At 39.2% G+C, this 19976-nt stretch overlaps 1 protein-coding gene across 12 annotated transcripts in view; it reads left to right on the forward strand.

Moving 5' to 3' along the window:
- The window catches only part of ubr5 (ubiquitin protein ligase E3 component n-recognin 5), a 57308-nt gene that overhangs the window by 17039 nt on the left and 20293 nt on the right, over positions 1-19976 (forward strand). For 6 of the 12 annotated variants that reach the window (XM_019856236.1, XM_019856243.1, XM_019856244.1 and 3 more), the window contains exons 7-26: positions 1315-1474; positions 2221-2373; positions 4668-4879; positions 5996-6112; positions 6879-6989; positions 7114-7268; positions 7729-7846; positions 9484-9668; positions 9788-9897; positions 11465-11577; positions 12802-12948; positions 13059-13170; positions 13284-13438; positions 13525-13722; positions 13822-14032; positions 15792-15918; positions 16869-17020; positions 18449-18544; positions 18907-19030; positions 19170-19267. In XM_019856236.1, coding sequence (XP_019711795.1) covers positions 1315-1474; positions 2221-2373; positions 4668-4879; positions 5996-6112; positions 6879-6989; positions 7114-7268; positions 7729-7846; positions 9484-9668; positions 9788-9897; positions 11465-11577; positions 12802-12948; positions 13059-13170; positions 13284-13438; positions 13525-13722; positions 13822-14032; positions 15792-15918; positions 16869-17020; positions 18449-18544; positions 18907-19030; positions 19170-19267 — 2854 coding nt within the window. The remainder of the gene's footprint in view (positions 1-1314; positions 1475-2220; positions 2374-4667; positions 4880-5995; positions 6113-6878; positions 6990-7113; positions 7269-7728; positions 7847-9483; positions 9669-9787; positions 9898-11464; positions 11578-12801; positions 12949-13058; positions 13171-13283; positions 13439-13524; positions 13723-13821; positions 14033-15791; positions 15919-16868; positions 17021-18448; positions 18545-18906; positions 19031-19169; positions 19268-19976) is intronic. The other 6 variants (XM_019856237.1, XM_019856246.1, XM_019856239.1 and 3 more) reach the window with 3 other exon arrangements.

Genomic DNA, 19976 nt, shown 5'->3' on the forward strand with positions numbered 1-19976 from the left:
TCCGAATCTGACACTGACCAGACCCTGCCCGATCATGGCATGCTTCAGCCATGATCAAGCTCCGACGTCACAGGTTGTTCGGCAGCTGGGACAAAAAGAAAAGAACCAACAGGGTCATGGACATGCAGGAGCGCAGCGGATGGTGTGCACCCCTGGTTCAGTGTGTTGCATATGATTTCGCTTCCAATCAGTATTTTCCTTTATTTACATGCATTTGGGGAACATGTTCGTGTATTAATTTGGGGATTAAAATACAGTATTGTTTTATTTTAACATGCCTGCAATATTCTTTAATATTTGAGTATATATATACTTTCTATCGTGCAGAAGTATTTGTTCCTGTTTTAATTGCTTTGGTACAGCACATTTGGTATGCTCACGAGGTAGAAGAGAAAGAGGTGTAATAGTGAGACCGTTGATGTCTGAAGAAGTTCACTTAAAGACTAAACTCAACACTGTCCTGCTGTTTTAGTTCACTTTTTCAAGGAAGAAACCAGAAAATTACATCACAACTAAAACATAATTGTAACCCGCTATGCCACAACCTCCAACACTGGTGAGAACAACTTTTAAGAGCTAGGCCTACACATTGGAGCGCAACAGCAGACTAAAAAAACATTTGCAGGGACGGATGGAAGGGGAGTTTGCAAGGGTGGGATTATGTATGATTGATGTGCATCAGCACCAAGCCAAATGAATGCAACTTCTGATTTTGTCTTTGACGAGTGCATGGCGCATGCTCTCTACTCGCAAAAAGTTGAGGTTGCACTCAGTTTCATTTGTTGTTGTACGATTGCAGGAAAAGGTCAATTATAAAAAATGCCTTCATTTTGCAAATGTCACTGACATCTTCAGGCACTCTACTGACGCCGACCATGTCCCCATTATTACAGAACAAAGCATTACTGTGCCACCCCCTTGCTGATGGTGTAGAATATTTGGGAAATGGTGGTCATCTAAGAACCATCCAAAACTCCATCCCTGTGGTCCATCCAAACTAGCACGGCATTGGATTCTTAATTCCATGCTTTTCACCAGAATCCAACAACTTTGAATGAATAGTACATATACTGTATATATTCAATAAGAACTCACCTAGGAAACAAATGATCAAGTCTGTCTGAGATTGCAATCAATGATCTTCTATACGGACAGGTGAAACAACATAGGCAGAAACCTCTCCAAACAATCAGAAGTACTTTAACTTTAATCGTATATGCATAATAATTTGGAGCATACTGTTGTCGCTAAATGTGCGTTAATATTGACAGATGACAATCGACTGCAAATGATTTCATATGATTTTATTCCCAGGCCCAAGTCGTCCTTCAGGGAAAATCGAGGAGTGTGATCATTCGGGAACTCCAGAGAACCAACCTGGATGTCAACCTGGCCGTGAACAACCTGCTTAGCAGAGATGATGAAGATGGAGATGATGGAGATGACACAGCCAGCGAGTCTTACCTCCCCGGAGGTATGTCATTCAACCAGAAACCTTGAGATAGGGACAAAAAATTGTTTTATTTCTGCTTGTGTCTGCTTTTTGTCCCTTGGAAACAACTTATTTCACCCATGCTGCAATATTCAGGAATGAGAATTTTATGTAGATCGCCGGATTTGACTTTTTTGGATCAAATCGACTATTCTTGAGTTAAGCGTAAATCCGTTGAGAGTTATTTTTGGGGAGGAAGGTGGCATGGCTCTTGGTATTGAGAGAGTGCGAGAGAGACCCCCCCCCTTCCACAAGCAATTAGAGTGGGAAGAGATTTACAAACAGTCAAAGGTGTTAGTGTTTGAAGAGGTTATTTTTGTGCTTTTCCAAGTGTGCCCATGAGAGAGAGGTATTGCCATTAAATGTGTACTGTTCATTTATTGGTTCAGTTTAATTCTGCTGCTGCTATCAATGGATGTGTGAGAATATTAGCATTAGTTGGCACAAAATTGGCCAAGTGCAGATTGTCATTCGTGCCTGTTTATCTCAGTTAGTGCACTTTATATCTGTTTGGTGTATAAGACAGGCACATTAGCATCCAAGTTGGAAGGACCTCCACCATTACCGTAGGCGAGTATGTTTTTCCCAACTATTTTCTCACCCCTGAATATTACATGTGGAGAAGTCGGGGATGAAGTCTTGATAATTGCATTGCTGTATCAGGGACATTCTAAGAATGGTGACTGTGTGTTTGTGAAAATGATTTTACCTTTCTGCCTTTCTCCAAGCAGAGGACCTGATGTCCTTGTTGGATGCAGACATTCACTCAGCCCATCCCAGTGTGATTATTGATGCAGATGCTATGTTCTCTGAGGACATAAGTTACTACGGATACCCCTCTTTCCGGCGATCCTCTCTGTCCCGCCTAGGATCATCCAGAGGTAACTCTCATGCATTTGCATCATCTTAACACAGGATCGGTGTTGGAAAATCAGCCTAAAATCAGTTGGTTCATCATCCACAATATACGGGTATTTGACCTGGTTCAAAAAGAAATCAAAGCTACCTGCAACTGGTGATCCAGTCAACAAAGTATTACTGGACCACTTGTGTTTTGTTCCATATGTAGAGGGGAGCAACCTGTAAATAAGTGCTATTTATACTTTTTGTCATGCTTCCTGAATAACACACTACACGGTTTCCCCCCTAAAAACTTGCTGAGCCTGGTGAGAGAAAAGCCCATTGTCTTCATAATAGAGACTCCATTTTATTTAGGGTACTGTATTTACCTTTAGATTATTTAATGGTAATTTGATATTTAATTTTGACTAACAAAGTTTTCCGGACGTCATATTTACCCAGAAATTACCACGATAAACAATAGTATCATTTGCGTGTTGTTGTTTTTTTTAACTGCTACTGATATAGTGATGTTAGATCAAAATTAAAGTACATCCTTTTTAACTGCAATTATCTTTACATTCTCAAGGATATGTATCATTTGTTCATGATATGTATCATTCAAAAGTCACTTGACTTTTCAATGCATATAAAATCTCTCATTCAAATAAAAATTGAATTGAATAAATACCCATCCTCTGTTACTTTTTTTTAACAACATTCAACAAATAACACAACACATGGACCACATACAGTACTAAAGGTAGTGGCAGTGTAAAATTGTCTTATTTCCTTCACAATGTCCTCTTTCACCTGGTTGCACAAGTCTGGAATTGCCGTTTGGGAATTTTAGGCAATCTGTGCTACATATCTTGTCCCCATTTAGGTTAAAAGTGAAATAATACTTTTAGGAAATACCTGTATGTTCACAGTATTATTATTATTATTATCATTATCATCTTCATTCTTCTTGTTGACTCTGTTGTTTTTAAAAATAAAATTTGATCATTAGAATGGCTCTTTTTATATATGCTTGCTCTGTACAGTGACTGGCAGAAAAATCAAATGTTCTTCTTTTGAATAGCAAAATTTACTTATTGGTGCATTCTTATTAAAACGTCATTTTACTTTAGGTACAAGTTATATATCAAATATTAATTAATGATCGCTCTCGCTATATTCATCATTCCCCCCAATATGATGCAGCCCAATACATATTTGTGTATTTTTGTATCATTTTACTATATTTTTTATAAAACAATAGTAAAATGTAGAGTTTTAATTAGGTGCTACTGTGTACCCTGGTGTCTTGTATTAATTAGGAAGTAAAATGACAACCCCCCTGCCCAACCCCCCCCACCCCCCCACAAAGTTCAGTTTATTCAGTTTATATTAAAATGACATATCTCCTTATATTAGCGATAAACCTTGCCCAAATGTGCCGCAAAAGTCACATATGTCCATCCGTGAGTTTGGTCGGCTGGGGGAAAAAAAGAGCACCAAACAGCAACCTCTGGTGCTCATTTGAGGACCACACCACAATTTTAACATGTACCACTGGCTATAATACTGAGCAAACTGAAGTCTGTTCTATCCCCCTGCCCCCTCTTTTTTTTTTCCCTCCACATCCGAGCATGTATTGTACAATCAACTGATCTAATCCTAGATGTTGTCACAGAGTAAATACTGAAAGGTGTTTTCCTATTATAGAACAAGTAATGAATGCTGCTGCCTGCAAGCTGAAATCACATTTTCAGATGGAGTCATAACAATTAGCATGATATTTCCTAAAAATACTGTGATATACAGTCATTGTGAGTCCATATTGCGCATCCCCTAATGCAAAACTAATGAAATGTCTTCAGATGAATTGTTTATTTTTAAATGGCCTGGGCCTAATTATCTTCCCTTTCGCCATTCATTTTTGTTTGTAATATGAATGTTTGGTTTTAAAAGCTATACGTGGTTGGTGTTACATGGTGCATGGCTGGAGTAAAAAATATGAGCTCTCTGAGAAAGGCCCGCTATGCCCACCTGTCTTTAAAATAAATCTTTAAGGTTATCAAGTTTATCCTTAAAAAAAGGTGTCTAGTCCACTCGCATGGTTTCTTTCACAATCCCCTTCCTTCTCTACAAGCATTTTAACATTGAAGAGCGTATAAAATGACTGACCTGTCACTATAGTCTTCCACCCAATCCTCAGCACTGCAATTTGGATTTCCAATAGTGATTCTAAAGAATCTTATATAGTTCTCTATACTTAAAATATGTTGACGGGTCTTTCCCAGAGAGTGGCTTACTTCTATCCCACTGGTGTGACCTTATTGCATACCAGTTCTCCTTCTTCCCTTAGAGCGCGACTCTGAACTGTTGCGTGAGCGCGAGTCGGTGTTGAGATTACGTGAGCGCCGATGGCTGGACGGGGCGTCGTTCGATACAGAGAGAGGATCCACTAGCCGTGATGGAGAACCCTGCTTGGACAAGAAAAACATCCCAGTTCAGAGCCCTGTGTCCCTTGGAGAGGAGCTTCAATGGTGGCCTGACAAGGTAAGAGGATCACACGCAGGGTGCTGTGTCTTTAACATGCAATAGAGCAAGGTCCTGACCTCACAGAAACTAAAACTCTTTTCCCTTTTATCTATCTATCTATCTATCTATCTATCTATCTATCTATCTATCTATCTATCTATCTATTTTAAAAATCTAATAAAATGAAGTAATTCAGGAAATAACTCCATGTGGGTGAAGTACATATGCAAAGCATGTATGTGTAGTCCGTCCGAAATAAATCTATATTTATCTAATTCCCCCTCGATACTTGACACTTGCTCCTCTGTTAGCCCCACATTAAATCAAACTGAGGAGTCTAGGAGAACAACAAAGGAATGAGGAGGGACTAAGGTTTTTAGAAATGAGGCCTTTGCGCCTTGATAATTAAAGACGTCATGTCATTAATCTGTTCACTAGAGCTCAGACTTGCACCCAAAATCTGCATTAACTGTTAGGTTTAAGCAGAAAATCCTGAATCAACTCAAACTGGTTACTAATTGTACTTTATTTTTGCTTAAAAAAACACGTCATAGCTCTTTGCCAAGTCTCATTATTCACTTTTTGGGAAACAAGTAGGAGTGTAACAAGATTGTATGTATCATCTGCGCTAACGCAGCTATGGCAATTTATGAAAAGGTTTGCATTTTTACTTTAAAGTACCGGTACCTTTAACGTCCAAGATCCATCACGTACTGTGGTAAACGGTAGAATACAGGGTGTTTTTATCCCATTTCCGAGAGGTTTAAATCCATTAGTGTTCTGTCATCCTAGCTAGCTAGCACTAAGATAAGCTGTCGCCTTTAATTCAAGGTCCAAATTTGCAAACTCCCTTCATCCTCTGCCATCAGAGGCCAACAGTGAAGTAACAACAAAGACGAATGCCTAGATGGGATTTATTGACTGATTGCTTAACATTTAAATTTAATGAATAGATAGGTGGCTAAACATTCCAATACATGCGCAAATACTTCCAGGTAGAGTTGCCAAATTCAAGATCATAAAATGCCACTTCTATATGAAATGGTAACAATAACGTTTCTGTGTGCATGCTTGTGCTAACATTATTACTGTAAGAGTTTTTCTGCAGATTGTGATCTCAAATGTTCCCTTCAGGATGGCGTGAAGTTTGTCAGCATTGGGGCCATGTTCTCAGAGTTGGTGGCGGTCAGCTCCAAAGGAGAACTTTATCAGTGGAAATGGAGTGAACTGGAGCCGTACAGGAATGCCCAGGTCGGCAAATGAACATAATGGAGCTATAGTCTATCAATATTTATTTTCTTCAATTTGATCGTTTTTTTTGTGAGTGAAAAAAAAAAACCTTTTCAGCTTTTGGACAAATTAAATTTTATGGAAAAGGCTGCTCGGGCGCTATTAACCCTGATCTCAACCCGCCACTTTACGACTAAAACAATTATTTCTCTTCAGGAATGTAAATAAATTAATTAAATTTGACATCTTTTACTTTTCCATTTTTTAATACAACAGCATTCTTGGATTCAATGATTACAGTTTCCCGTTTGATCACGGGATACATTCCCGACACGCTTTGAACACATCTAAACTTAAAACACACAAACTATCATACAGTATAGCTTCACTGTAAGGTAAAGTTGAACAGTTCTCCAAATAATATCCCAAGTGTGTTTGCTTCAATCTGCTTGTCACATTTACTGTAAACTTGGCACAAAACAAGAGAATTAAACATTGTATATCTACACACCCAAAATGCTTAACCAAACCATATGATGAAAATCTGCAGCCTAAATGCCCCTGAAAATGATTTTTTTTTTCTGAATAATGTGTTATACTTGTTTGAAGGTAATTGCTGAACACATGCCAAGGCTGAGAACTAAGTCGTACTCAGTTGTTAAATAGTTTTTCACAAATTCAGGTATACTAAATTAAAAGAAATTATGCATAGTTAAAACTCTACATAATGTGACTTTTTAAGCATCATAGAGAGCTATTGTCTCACTGTGGTCATTTGTCCCATCAGAATCCTTCTATTCATCATCCACGTGTTTCTTTCCTGGGGCTGGCCAACGAGAGGATCACCTTATTGTCAGCCAATAGTATCAGAGCCACTGTAGCAACAGAAACAAACAAGGTACAAATATAACCATTTAACATGTGGACATAATGCGTGGTTTACGGTCTTCAATTACATCCTTATCACAGTTGCACATGCAGTATGTATTTCATAAATCCTTATTATTTTTTGTGTTGTATAGGTGGCAACTTGGGTTGATGACACACTAAGCACAGTAGCCGCTAAGCTTGAGCACAGTGCCCAAGCTTTCCCTGAACTTCAGGGGGAGCGAATGGTGTCCCTCTACTGCTGTGCACTCTACACTTGTGCACAGTTAGAAAATGGCCTCTACTGGTGGTATGAAGAATGGCTTATAATTTAATATACAATCACATTAAAGAACAAGTCAGCCCAACATATTTTATTTGCAAGAATGTTCTCTGTGATCCAACTAGTCCAAACACTATTCAGGTTAATATTATGTTTGTGGAATACAAATTAAGACTAATTGACCCGTTTTCAACCATTCAAGGAGACTGACATTTTATGTAGCAACGTACCCTACTCTTGACTGAAAATGAAAATTTTCAGTACGATATCCGAAAACCAAAATGTTCGACAGCTGCAACCTTAGATCCAATCAGTCTATAGTTCTATGAATAGTCAATCATTATGGTGCGAATTATTTGGGGAAAAACACATTTAGAATCTAATGTGACACCCATAGCTGACATTATTTCAAAACGGCCCTGTGATTTTTCTGATTATAATGGAATAAAAGATGCATAAATATTGGTGGCCTGTCATCTATTTGCAGGGGTGTGGTGCCTTTTAGTCAACGGAAGAAAATGCTTGAAAAGGCCAGAGCCAAGAATAAAAAGCCAAAGTCTAGTGCTGGCATTTCCTCAATACCCAACATCACAGTGGGAACCCAAGTAAGATTTTTGTATTTTTGTTGACTCAGCTGCAGTCCACATAGAATCTTATTAAATGCTTTTTCCTTATGCTAGAACATTATTAGCTATCGCTGTGTTGAGGTGTACTTTAAACCATGAAACCCAGTACAGAAGGCAAGGCCCACTTACGTAGTTTGAGCATATGTTCGTTTTCTGTTCTTGTCACACTTCACATCACATTGCATCCTTAATTATTTTCAGCCATGTACCTGAGGTTATTACAAGGAATTCTCCGATTGATCACCAGTTGCTGATAATTATCGGTCGATACTCGTGAAAACGTGCGTCATCAGTTACGCCAGTGAATCTGCTCAAAGCCTCTAAAGGCCGAGATTGATCACCATATGTATTGTTTTGGTAAGGGAGTGACATATTTTTCCCCAAAATATTTCTCCACGATAAAAATTACGTGTATCTACCTTGAGCAAATAAGTATGGACATGTTACTGTCTCGAAATTAAAGATGTCACAATTTCACACACAAGTTATAGTTCAACAGGAAAAAAAGGGAGTTTATATGAGAGATTGAAAATTTGAACAAGCTGCTGCTTATTTTCAATGGACGCGCATTGTTTTTGCCTTCTATGGGAACGAACGTCACAGACAGCAGAGGGTGCGCATTAGCATTACTATCTCGCTTTGTTGCGCTCAGCTGTTGGAAACCTTCGATGACTACAAAGAGTTTCAGAATGGCTGGTGGTTGCTATCCGGACTTGTTTACGTTCAAGTAATCTCAATCGTCTGTTTTATATTTAGTTATTCACATATTTACAGTGTAGCAGAGCACCATATGACGTCACCATTTGTGTGTCAGATTTCTTCAAGGTTACGTAGGTGCCATCTAGTCTCCAGATATCGCGCCTACAGTTGAAAAGCTAAACGTCAAAGCACTCTTACTTTCTTTATACAGTGTTTTAATGTACTTAATTAAATTAATGATTTAATGATTCTTTTTTTACTCGTACTCCAGTGGGATTGACAATGAGAATATGCGAACCCTTCAAAGCCCAAATGAAATTTCATTCCATTTGGTAATTTGGTTTAATTCAAATTGAATACAAGGTGCTATGTAAATGTGAGTAGTGATTATCTTAATCCATATAGGACATTTGCAAACAGCTACTTATACTTGGGGAAAATAACATTTCACCCTATTTTCTGACAGTAACTGAATTTTTCACAATTTGTAAGTGCATTTTCTGCCATGTCTATTTGAAGCTGTTTTTGAATAAGAAAGGGATAGCAATTGAAAAAATGTTTTTTAAAATTCAAATTGGTTCCTCAATTAAATGAAAACAACTGATTCATCAGTTATTAAAGACAAATTCATAGCTGCAGCTCTAAAATGTTACATTTTACACAGAATCCACACGATAAGTATCAGCCGATCACACTCATGGATGATCTGTATCGGCAGCTTAAAACCCTGATCAGAACACCCCTAGTTATGAAACCATCATACTATTAAAGAGTTACAATTTATTGATAATTTTATTCACAATGGTGGAAGTGCAAAAAATTGCGCAAACCACTGACCTGAAACTGAAGTGAGTGCTTTCTTTGGAAAACAGATTCAGGATGATTATTGAATGTGGTTTTCTTGTATCTTTCATTAGGTATGCCTGAGGAATAACCCCCTGTACCATGCTGGGGCAGTGGCCTTTTCGGTTAATGCAGGCATTCCCAAAGTTGGTGTCTTATTGGAGTCTGTGTGGAACATGAATGACAGCTGCAGGTTTCAGCTGCGCTCGCCAGAGAGCCTCAAGAATATGGAGAAGACCACTAAAACCCAAGAAACCAAGTCAGTTTCATTCTATCTCCCATTTTTCATTCAATAACCTAATTTGTTTTGACCCATGTGTGCCTGTATCAAATAAATCAGCTGGATTGAATGAATCCAACTCTTATTTTTCCCATTAGGACAGAAAGCAAGCCGGAGTTGGTGAAGACAGAGATGGGCCCTCCCCCTTCCCCAGCTTCTACATGCAGTGACACGTCCTCAATTGCTAGCAGTGCTTCACTGCCATACAGTATGTCTCTTCCTTTTAAGATAAGATAAGATAAGAAAACCTTTATTAGTCTCGCAATGGAGAAATTCCCAATTCACAGCAGCAAAGTTATGAATGGAAGAAGTAGAACAACAAAATATAGGAGCTGCTGGAAAGGCAGCCACTCTCGCGGCACCATCTTTAAGTCAAAATAACACAACACAACACACAGGACACAGACAGTCGTGCAATCTTCACCACTTTCCTGCATACACTTTGTTGTCTGAAGCAGTTATAGATGAAAGAGGAGATGATCAAAGTGTCCTTTTACCAGTGGATCAGAGACGTCATGCTGAAAATGTGCACAGTTTTGAAAGCAAACACGAAGCTGTAGCGTCCATTGACAAAAAGAGATTAGTTCACTTCTTCTGTCCCACGTAATCCGCTTCAACTCCAAGCCGCGACTCCCGGTTCCACATCCGCATCGGCGCTCTGTGCTAATGCTCCTTTCTTCTCATCGTCGGCTCCTCAAGCCTTGCATCCATCCAGCCGCAGACCGTTCAACAGCATCGATCTCTCCGCTGAACAAAGCGGGGCTGTGAAAATGCTGCCCATTACAGGCGCAAGACACAAGCGCCCCGGAGCTGTCCAGCAACGACAGTCAAATGGCGCCGACATTCCTCCCAATCAAAAACAGTGCTGGCATACCCATGCTGCCGAGAAGGTGCAACCACCAAGCACCGATTCTCCTCCTTGATGAATGTCGTGGCCAAAAAATGCTGAAAACAGTCCACATCAAGTCCACACGACGTAACATCAAACACAAAGTGACAAAACAAACAGAAAAACAACAAAAAAAAAGCAAGGCTCACAAGAGCACTTGCCGACGGCTGCCTACTCGGGCGCCCTCTTGGACTTATGTATTTTGACCTGCACTTTTCTCGATCGGGGTCATGTTTTGGATTTTCTCCCTGGCTTCCAGCCTCATCATCAGTCTCACACTCACTGTACTTTCATTAGCTGGATGACTTTGAAACAGATGGTACACAGGCTTTCATTAGCATCTTGTTTTCCAAATGCACTTACACTGCAGTGTTTTTGTTTTAAATTGTGCATAAACCATTTACAAACAAAATGCAAATAGTGGAACCCTGATTTTTTTATTTTGTATTTTATTTTTTCGCTAATGACTGACACTATACCGAGAAGTAATTATTAGTGCCTATATTAATAGTTACACCATAAATATAGAACCGACATTGCTTCCAAAACACTTTGACATTTCATACCCTTTCAAACATTTTCATTCTTTGAAAAGTACGGCACAGTAAATGTCCAGCGGTTGCTTGAAATGATTCAATAATATAAATGATGCAGGGGAACACAGGTTTTTTTTTTTTTTTTTTTGCCATAAAATAGTTTTCTTCATGGGAAACTAACGATGCTTTTTTTTTTTCACTACACTGGAATATCTACATTCTATCTAATCAACATTACCCGTCAGTCATTGCATAATTACAAACATCAGTGAAAAAATACCCTCAATTAATTACGTTTTGTTTATAATTTGCTGCATTTGCTAACCTTTAGTATGGTTTAAACCTTGCAGAGCGAAGGCGCTCCACCCCAGCCCCCAAGGAGGAGGAAAAAGTTAATGAGGAGCAATGGCCTCTTCGAGAGGTGGTGTTTGTGGAGGATGTTAAAAATGTCCCTGTGGGAAAGGTCAGTAACTTAATTTTATGATGTCGTGAATGTTTGGACATACAGTGTGCATCTGGAAGATCTTCACACCACTTCACACTTTCCACATTTTATTTTACAGCATTATTCCAAAATGGATAAAACACATTTTTGTCTCAAAATTCTACACAGAAGTACCTCATAATGAAAATGTGGAGGTATTTTGAAATATTTTTGCAAATATATATAAAATATGTGAAAAAATGCAAGAAATAATGTGCATACAGTAAGTATTCACACCCTTGTCATGAAGCTTAAAATTGAGCCCAGGTGCCTTTTGGGGGGGGGTCTTCTAAAAAAGTGATGATTTTCAAGGTACACTATAAGGATTCTGCCCGACACAAGCAATATAGTTGACTACACAGCCCCATCGCGGGGTTGTGATACAGACTACAACCGTATTAAATAAAATCCACAATTTTAAATTACTCAATTGAAACTTTCCCAAAACATGCTTGTAGCATGTATAGTACAGTACTTCTTTTTTAAGGGTTTTAAGCACGCTGAAACAATACAAAATTATTTTCAAACATACAATACACGGTATTTTTAAGATTATTTCAAAATCACCATTCCCTAATTCTGTTGATGGCTGTGAATGAGTCTGGTTTTGAAAATTTCAGTTCTAACTGCAGACATTAAAAAAAAAAAAAGAAGTTTGAAATAGCTTACGTTAAAGAGAATCCCGTGTTGCATTGTGACCAAAGGTAGAATCCTGATCATATATAGTGCAATTTTCATGCTGCAAATTGTAAATCCTTGTTGTGGTGGACGCTGCATGCCAAACCTGCGATACATCGCACATTAGTTGCCATGGCTATTACTAGTTATTCCTCTTCTTCCATTACTTCTACTTTTTTGTTTTGTGGTTGGCAAATACTTTTGGTGCATTACGCCACCTGCTTTAGCAGACACCGGTTGTACAGCAACTGGAGGAGACCACTAGTTAGAATTGCAACTAGCTCGACAATGCTTTGTTGTTGTTTCTCTGTCTCTGTCTCTCTCTCTCGCTCTGTCTCTGTATTCTATTTTGTAATAGGGCTGTAACATAATGTGGAAGAATTACACAAGTGTACAGTAGTGTGAATACTCTTCATAATGCACTGTAATGTCAAGCACCTTATGAGATACTTGTCTGTGGGTTATCCATGTTTCTATACAATGAAAGCTCATTTTAACAAATTCTCATTTTCACCTGGTGCCTAGGTGCTGAAAGTGGATGGTGCTTATGTTGCAGTTAAGTTTCCAGGGGCAGCGAGCAGCGTGAGCAACCAGAGCACCACTGCCCCCCCAGACTCTGACCCATCTTCACTGCTTCAGGACTGTAGGCTTCTTAGAATAGATGAGCTGCAGGTCAGAACAACAACAATGAAAAGAATCAGATTCTTCATTCTCCTGATGTTTACTCATGTATCTCATTCAAAATCAATACAAGTACTTGTTTATTTGTTTTGTCTTGGCAGGTGGTCAAAACTGGGGGAACTCCAAAGGTTCCTGACTGCTTTCAGCGCACACCCAAAAAGCTCTGTATTCCAGAAAAGGCAGAGATCCTGGCTGTTAATGTTGATTCCAAAGGTTTGCCAGTTGTACCTGTACTTGTATCCATGTAATTCAATTTGTTTGTGCAATATGCTTGTTAAATGCAACAGAGAAATTGCCTTGCAATAAAACATATTGCCATCTTCCAGGAGTCCATGCAGTACTGAAAACTGGTAACTGGGTTAGGTACTGTATCTTTGACTTGGCCACTGGCAAAGCTGAGCAGGAGAATAACTTCCCGACAAGCAACATGGCTTTCCTAGGACAGAATGAGCGAAACGTGGCCATCTTTACTGCAGGACAGGTGAGATGGTGTACTGAATCGGTGACATGCCTTTTAAAATTGAGCATATGGCATATTTTGATCATTTAAAATCATTGTTCCTACAGGAATCTCCCATCATTCTTCGAGATGGAAATGGCACCATTTACCCAATGGCAAAAGACTGCATGGGTGGAATTCGAGATCCTGATTGGCTAGATCTGCCACCAATAAATAGTCTGGGAATGGGGGTGCACTCTCTTGCCAATCTCCCCTCTAACTCCACCATTAAAAAGAAAGCTGCTATTATCATTATGGCTGTTGAGGTAAATGTTTTGGTATAAAGTTTTCTTAACAGCTAACTGTACTTTTGATCTTATTTTTATTCTGCCATCATGTGATAAACTTCTCCCTATCTTATTTAGAAACAGACGCTGATGCAGCATGTTTTGCGTTGTGACTATGAAGCGTGTCGACAGTATCTGGTGAACCTTGAACAAGCCTTACTATTGGATCAGGGAAACCATGCGCTCGGTGCACTTCTTGGCCACCGTTGTGATGGAAACCGCAACATTCTGCATGCTGCTGTATCTGTATGCTTCCCTGTTAGTAACAAGGAAACCAAAGAGGAGGAGGGTAAGTCTGGTGTGTTATGCATGCATCGACTTTTATACCCTGCATCAATGTTTCCACTTGAATTCGACTCATTGCTATTCACATTTTTTGGCATCGCGTCTTCCAATTGGCCAATTTACAGATGACTTTTGACCCACCCATCTGGTTCTGTTGCCATACTACAATGCTCTGTGGAGCAGCAAAATGTTCGACCAACAAAACAATAATCTTTACACAATCATGTGCATCCGAGAGGATGGATATAAGCTGGTGGTGGATGAGAATTGCGGTTAGTTTGCGTTAGCTATATCGCTCGCACTTCATCCTAAATGGGAATTAAACCTATGATGCCAAATCATTCTTTTATTTGAAATGAGCACGTAGTCGTTATCAGCAACTTCTCAAATCCAAAAAGGGTTTATTCCTTTAAAAAAATGGAAACATTGCATCTTTTGCTTATGGAGACCACCATTTTGGTCATCAATCGTGAGAGTATTATGTAAGATATTTCTGTCTTATCTAACTTTATTGACTAAGAAACCACAACAAACTACATATCATCACTGTTTGCTAGAATCCTTGCGTCTTCAAAGTCACTATTTTTGAGGAATTTAAAAAATGAACTGTACACAGTACACAATGCAATATAAGATATAAGCATATGTGCAACTGCATATACCTGTATGCTGCATAAGGTGGCTGTGCTATTTAAAATGGGTGAGTGGGGGTGAGTCCAGGTTTTCATGTGCATCTATTCAATAGCCTGACAGTAGTCGGCAGGAACAAGCGGCGGTACCTCTCCTTCTTGCAGAGCACGTGTATCAGTATGCACAATACAATCTTATACAAAGAGTTGTACTGAGTCTACAGGTCATTTGTTTGAATGGAGTTTCCTTATTGTCTGCAGCCGGTAGACAATGAATTTGATGACTCAGCTGCACTGAGTCATTCAGACTAATGCTTAATTTTCAGTAGGCTTTCTGCGACATCCAGTTGTATGACGTGCATGTCATTAAGTGTGTGTGTGTGTGTGTGTGTGTGTGTGTGTGTGTGTGTGTGTGTGTGTGTGTGTGTGTGTGTGTGTGTGTGTGTCATAGCGTTGTCGTGTACACTCCATGAGTCATTCAGACTAATGCTTAATTTTCAGTATGCTTAATTTTCAGTAGGCTTTCTGCGACATCCAGTTGTATGACGTGCATGTCATTAAGTGTGTGTGTGTGTGTGTGTGTGTGTGTGAGCTGAGTCATTCAGACTAATGCTTAATTTTCAGTATGCTTAATTTTCAGTAGGCTTTCTGCGACATCCAGTTGTATGACGTGTGTGTGTGTGTGTGTGTGTGTGTGTGAGTGCGTGCGTGCGTGCGTGCGCGCGTTGTAGAAACAACTTCTACGGTGAATAATGTTCTTGTTAGCACACAGTTGTGTGTACATCATTAGATTCGGCATTTTGGTGACAAAGATGGAATTTTGCTTGGTGCCATGTTCCTTGATTGATATATATATTTTTTTCATCTGCTCACACTTGCCGAGTGCATGTTTGAATGCTCCCTCTAACACAGTCTCACTACAAAGACATGGCGGTTTATTTAAAGTGATTTTGAAACGATCTTATTAGATGTGTGCATTTGAAGCAATTTGCCTATTGTGGCATTTGGAAGCATTCATGACAGAACATTTTCCAAGGATTTTTCTTTGTCCGCTGAGTCAGCATACCACTATTTGAATGGCCTACTTTCTTCTGCCTCACATACTAATGTTGAATAACCAATGTCATTTTTCAGAGGCTGAAAGGTCAGAGCGGAACACATTTGCCGAGCGCTTATCTGCTGTCGAGGCTATTGCAAATGCCATCTCTGTGGTCTCCAGCAACAGCTCTGGAAATAGGACCGGCTCCTCCAGTAGCAGAGGGTAAGTGCTACATCGGTTTAAGGAAGAAAAGGAAAGAATGCTTACAATGTCATGAAAGTTTGCCCTCTTATGTTTTTTTGCATAATGTTAAAGATCATCAAACAAATGTAAACATAAAATGCATTTTTTAAATTATGATTTCATTAAATAAGGGGTAGGGAGAAAATTTTGTCGGGGGGGAAAATAATTCCCTGCTAAACATTCCTGCTGGGGCAACTGTCAACAGCAGCAACTTAAATCACGCGTTTCCTAGAACTATCAATTAGTATTTTGGCCGTTTCTTCCTTCAAGAATTACTTCAATGTAGCAACATTGGATGGTTTTTGAGCATGATTTCATGTAATAGTCACTTTACTGGCCACACGAAAATCTGAAATCCTTCATGTGATTCAGTAACTGAGTTTGACCAAAGTATAATGTTTCAAAGTCCAAACGTAGATGGATTTCAAACACCGGATTCAATGTTTTTTGTATTTCATTCCAGTGAGACTTTTGGCTATCTCCAAAATACATAAAATTGATTGCATCTTTCTCTCCGCATTGTCTCCAGCAAGACACGTTGGCATTTCTGTATCTTACTTGGAGCGGATTCCTAAAATATTGTCGGTATTTCCAGCAATATTCCTTCCAAATTGTTGAATTGGTCAAAGACCATTGGAAAGTCCAGATTTCTCACCACAATTCCTCTGATAAAGTAAACCCTGCCTCCTTCTCCCATTTATTTTTAATGTGGTGAGTATTTTCATTCTCAGCAAAAAAGACAGCATTGTATAGTTTTTATTTTTATCTGATGTTTATATTTGTTTTATGATTATAAATATTAAAGTGGGCAAATTGCAAAAAAAAGTAAGAATTTATCAAATGAGGAAATGCTTTTTTGCGGCACTGTATTTGTAATGACTCTGTTTGAAACTTGGGTGATGTCAAATTATTTCCTGAATTGGCTTCAGGCTTCGATTGAGAGAAATGATGCGACGCTCTCTCAGAGCAGCTGGCCTTGGCCGTCATGAGTCGGGCCCATCCTCCAGTGACCATCAGGACCCTGTCTCACCACCCATTGCCCCACCGAGTTGGGTCCCTGATCCTCCGCCCATAGACCCTGGTGAGTGTGTCTTAACACGTTTTTGTTTTCATGTAGTGATATCTTTTACACCAGGGGTGTCCAACGCGCGCGCGCGCACACACACACACACACACACACACACACACACACACACGCGTGCGCGCACCCATTCACACGCGCCCATATGGACACACGCACGCGTAAGCCATGATGAGTAACAGCCATAACGGCCCCAAACATGAATGAAAAATAAAGTAGGTACAAGAATTTGTTAAGGGAAAATCACTGTGTACTTCGACCTGGCGCTGCATATTCCCATTCTTTGCCAGTGCCATCGGTGAATTTCAAATGAAACAAACTGAATGAGAATGATAATTTTTAAAAAGATATTTTGCAACGGATCTGATTGTAAACAGCAATTGCAGACTGCTGACCGCTAACAACCGCTGGTGATGGTTACACGCCACCGTAGGTTCAAGGTGACCTGCTTTTTATATTTAATTGTATTTTTTTAGATGCTTTTTTTTGTGAAAGTGAAACTGATAAGATGCTTAGGGGTGCAGTGTACATGAACACAAAAATATATATCAATAACAGATTGCACATTGATGTCTGTTTTTGATGCACTGCCGCCTGAGGGATTGAAGGTCACGGGCATTCAGTGTTGGTTTCCCGCTTATATGCAGTGATTATTTCCACATATCCTGAACCTTTAGATGATATTATGGACTGTCCCAATATTCCTTGCAATTGTACGTTGAGGAACATTGTCCTTCAACTGTTTGACTATTTTGTCATGCAGTAGTTCACAAAGAAGTGAACCATGCCTCGTCTTTGCTTGTGAATGACTGAATAATTCAGGGAAGCTTTTTTTTTGTTTTGTTTTTAATTTTTTTTAAATACCAAACCATGGCACCCACCTGTTCCCAGTTAGCCAGTTCGGCTGTGGGATGTTCCAAACAGATGTTTGGTGAATATTCCTTTCTCAGTCTTTTTTGCTACCTGTCCGCCTTTTTTGAAACGTGCTGCAGCCATAAGTCTCAGTTATTGGTTATCCCCCCCCCCCCCCCAAGAAAAATCTAGTTAATCAGTTGTGATCCGTAATGAATATTAAATATCTTGTCTTTGTAGTGTATTAAATTAAACATGTTGAACATGATTTGCAAATCATTCTATTTATTTTTCTTGAATACATTGTCCCAACTTTGGTTTGTACTTGAAATTCACAAACCAATAAGAATCATTGTGGGTAAGGACTCCTCTTCCAATCTGTTTCTCCTTATGATCATTCCAACACTATTTGACAGGTATAATATTTACTCTGAACGTAGCATGATTTTATAGTGTACAAGAGCATGCGGTTCCATATTATTCTGCTCTGAGACATCAAGAGAATCAATCAAATCCATTCTGAATGAGGTGAAATGTATTATTTTGGTTACTATGTAAACCATCTTGTCTCAACAGAAGGTGACATTGACTTCATTCTAGCACCACCTATGGGTTCACTAACAACAGCCTCCACTGGGACCAGCCAGACCCCGAGCACTTCAACCATACCAGGTCATTGAGTTGCCTCATGATGTAATAGAAATCCAGTGGAAGTGATTGTTTCGCTGTTTTTGCCTTAGTCTTGGAGTCTTGGATTGGGGCTGAATGGCCCTGACCCATCACCAATATAGTTGAAAAATGCAAAAAGTTTATGGATAAGTTTGACCAACCATATGATTGGCTGGTGTCATTACATTTTTTTCAGCAGTCCTGAATGAGATCTTTCTACAAAGCAGTTTAATGCACTGAAATGGTGTAACAGGCTTATTGTAAAAGATTAATGTCAAAGTACATTCTACACAGAGGAGGGTAGGTCTCCTCTTCTGTGTTGCTGCTTCTCTTAATGTTTATTCTTCCCTCCTCAATATTTGCAGGCCCATCCACAGAGCCGTCTGTTGTTGAATCGAAAGACAGGAAGGCCAATGCCCACCTCATATTGAAGCTGATGTGTGACAGTGTTGTTCTGAGGCCACATTTGCGTGAACTACTGTCTGCTAAGTATGATTCTTTACCTCTTTATGAACATAATAATCATGATATACTTTTCTTGTTTAATGTTGTCTTAAAGAGATTTTAAGTTCATTTGAGCCCTTTTTTTAAAACTCTTTTATTCAATGGTATTACTTTCCTTTTAAAGGGATGCACGCGGAATGACCCCCTTCATGCTGGCAGTCAGTGGGAGAGCCTACCCGGCAGCCATTACTGTTTTGGAGGCAGCACAGAAAATGGCCAAGGGTGAGTAAAAGACTCTGTAAAGGGACTAAAATCAATGTCTTGTAAATATATTCGCTGGGAAAATCATTTGTCTTATAAATTTAGATCTGTGCATTTTGTTAAAGCTGTAGATACCAAATATGCATTGTAACTGGGAGGTTTGCTAGTGAATAAGTCAAGCGCGTTCATTTTTGTGTTAGGTAATTCTAAACCAGTCATGATTAGCCTACTTTTGGCCCAATTTGTATATTAAAAAATTGATCTATTCTGTCAATCATTACTTGTTGTAGACCATTGTCCTGATTTTACAAATATCGTATCTCAAGTCACTGTTTCTCATTATTCATAGGAAACTATGGTATGCCAATTAAGACAGCTATTCATCAGCATGAGTGGTCGTGCTGTACCTCCCCAAAAAAGGGTGTGACCAAATCATATGCTGGTGCGAGCAACTTTTTCAACAGGTTGGAAAAAGTTGTTTGTACCAGTGCTAGTGCAACCAATATTAGTGTCGAGCCGTGTTGAATTTCTCCGTCAATTTGGCTGTAATTTGAATGGATTTCATCAATGCTTGCTGACTTAGATTTTAATTATTACATCTTTTCACTGATTAACCCCTCTATGTGCGATTAAATGTTCTGCGCTTGCTCATTTTGTCATTTTGCTTTTGGAAATGTATTTGCATTACTGTTTCCCATTGAGGCTACCTAGTTCCCAACCACTGCCCCCC

The sequence above is a fragment of the Hippocampus comes genome, unplaced genomic scaffold (genome assembly GCF_001891065.2).
Source record: "Hippocampus comes isolate QL1 unplaced genomic scaffold, H_comes_QL1_v1.1 scaffold327, whole genome shotgun sequence".
NCBI classification, from domain to species: domain Eukaryota; kingdom Metazoa; phylum Chordata; class Actinopteri; order Syngnathiformes; family Syngnathidae; genus Hippocampus; species Hippocampus comes.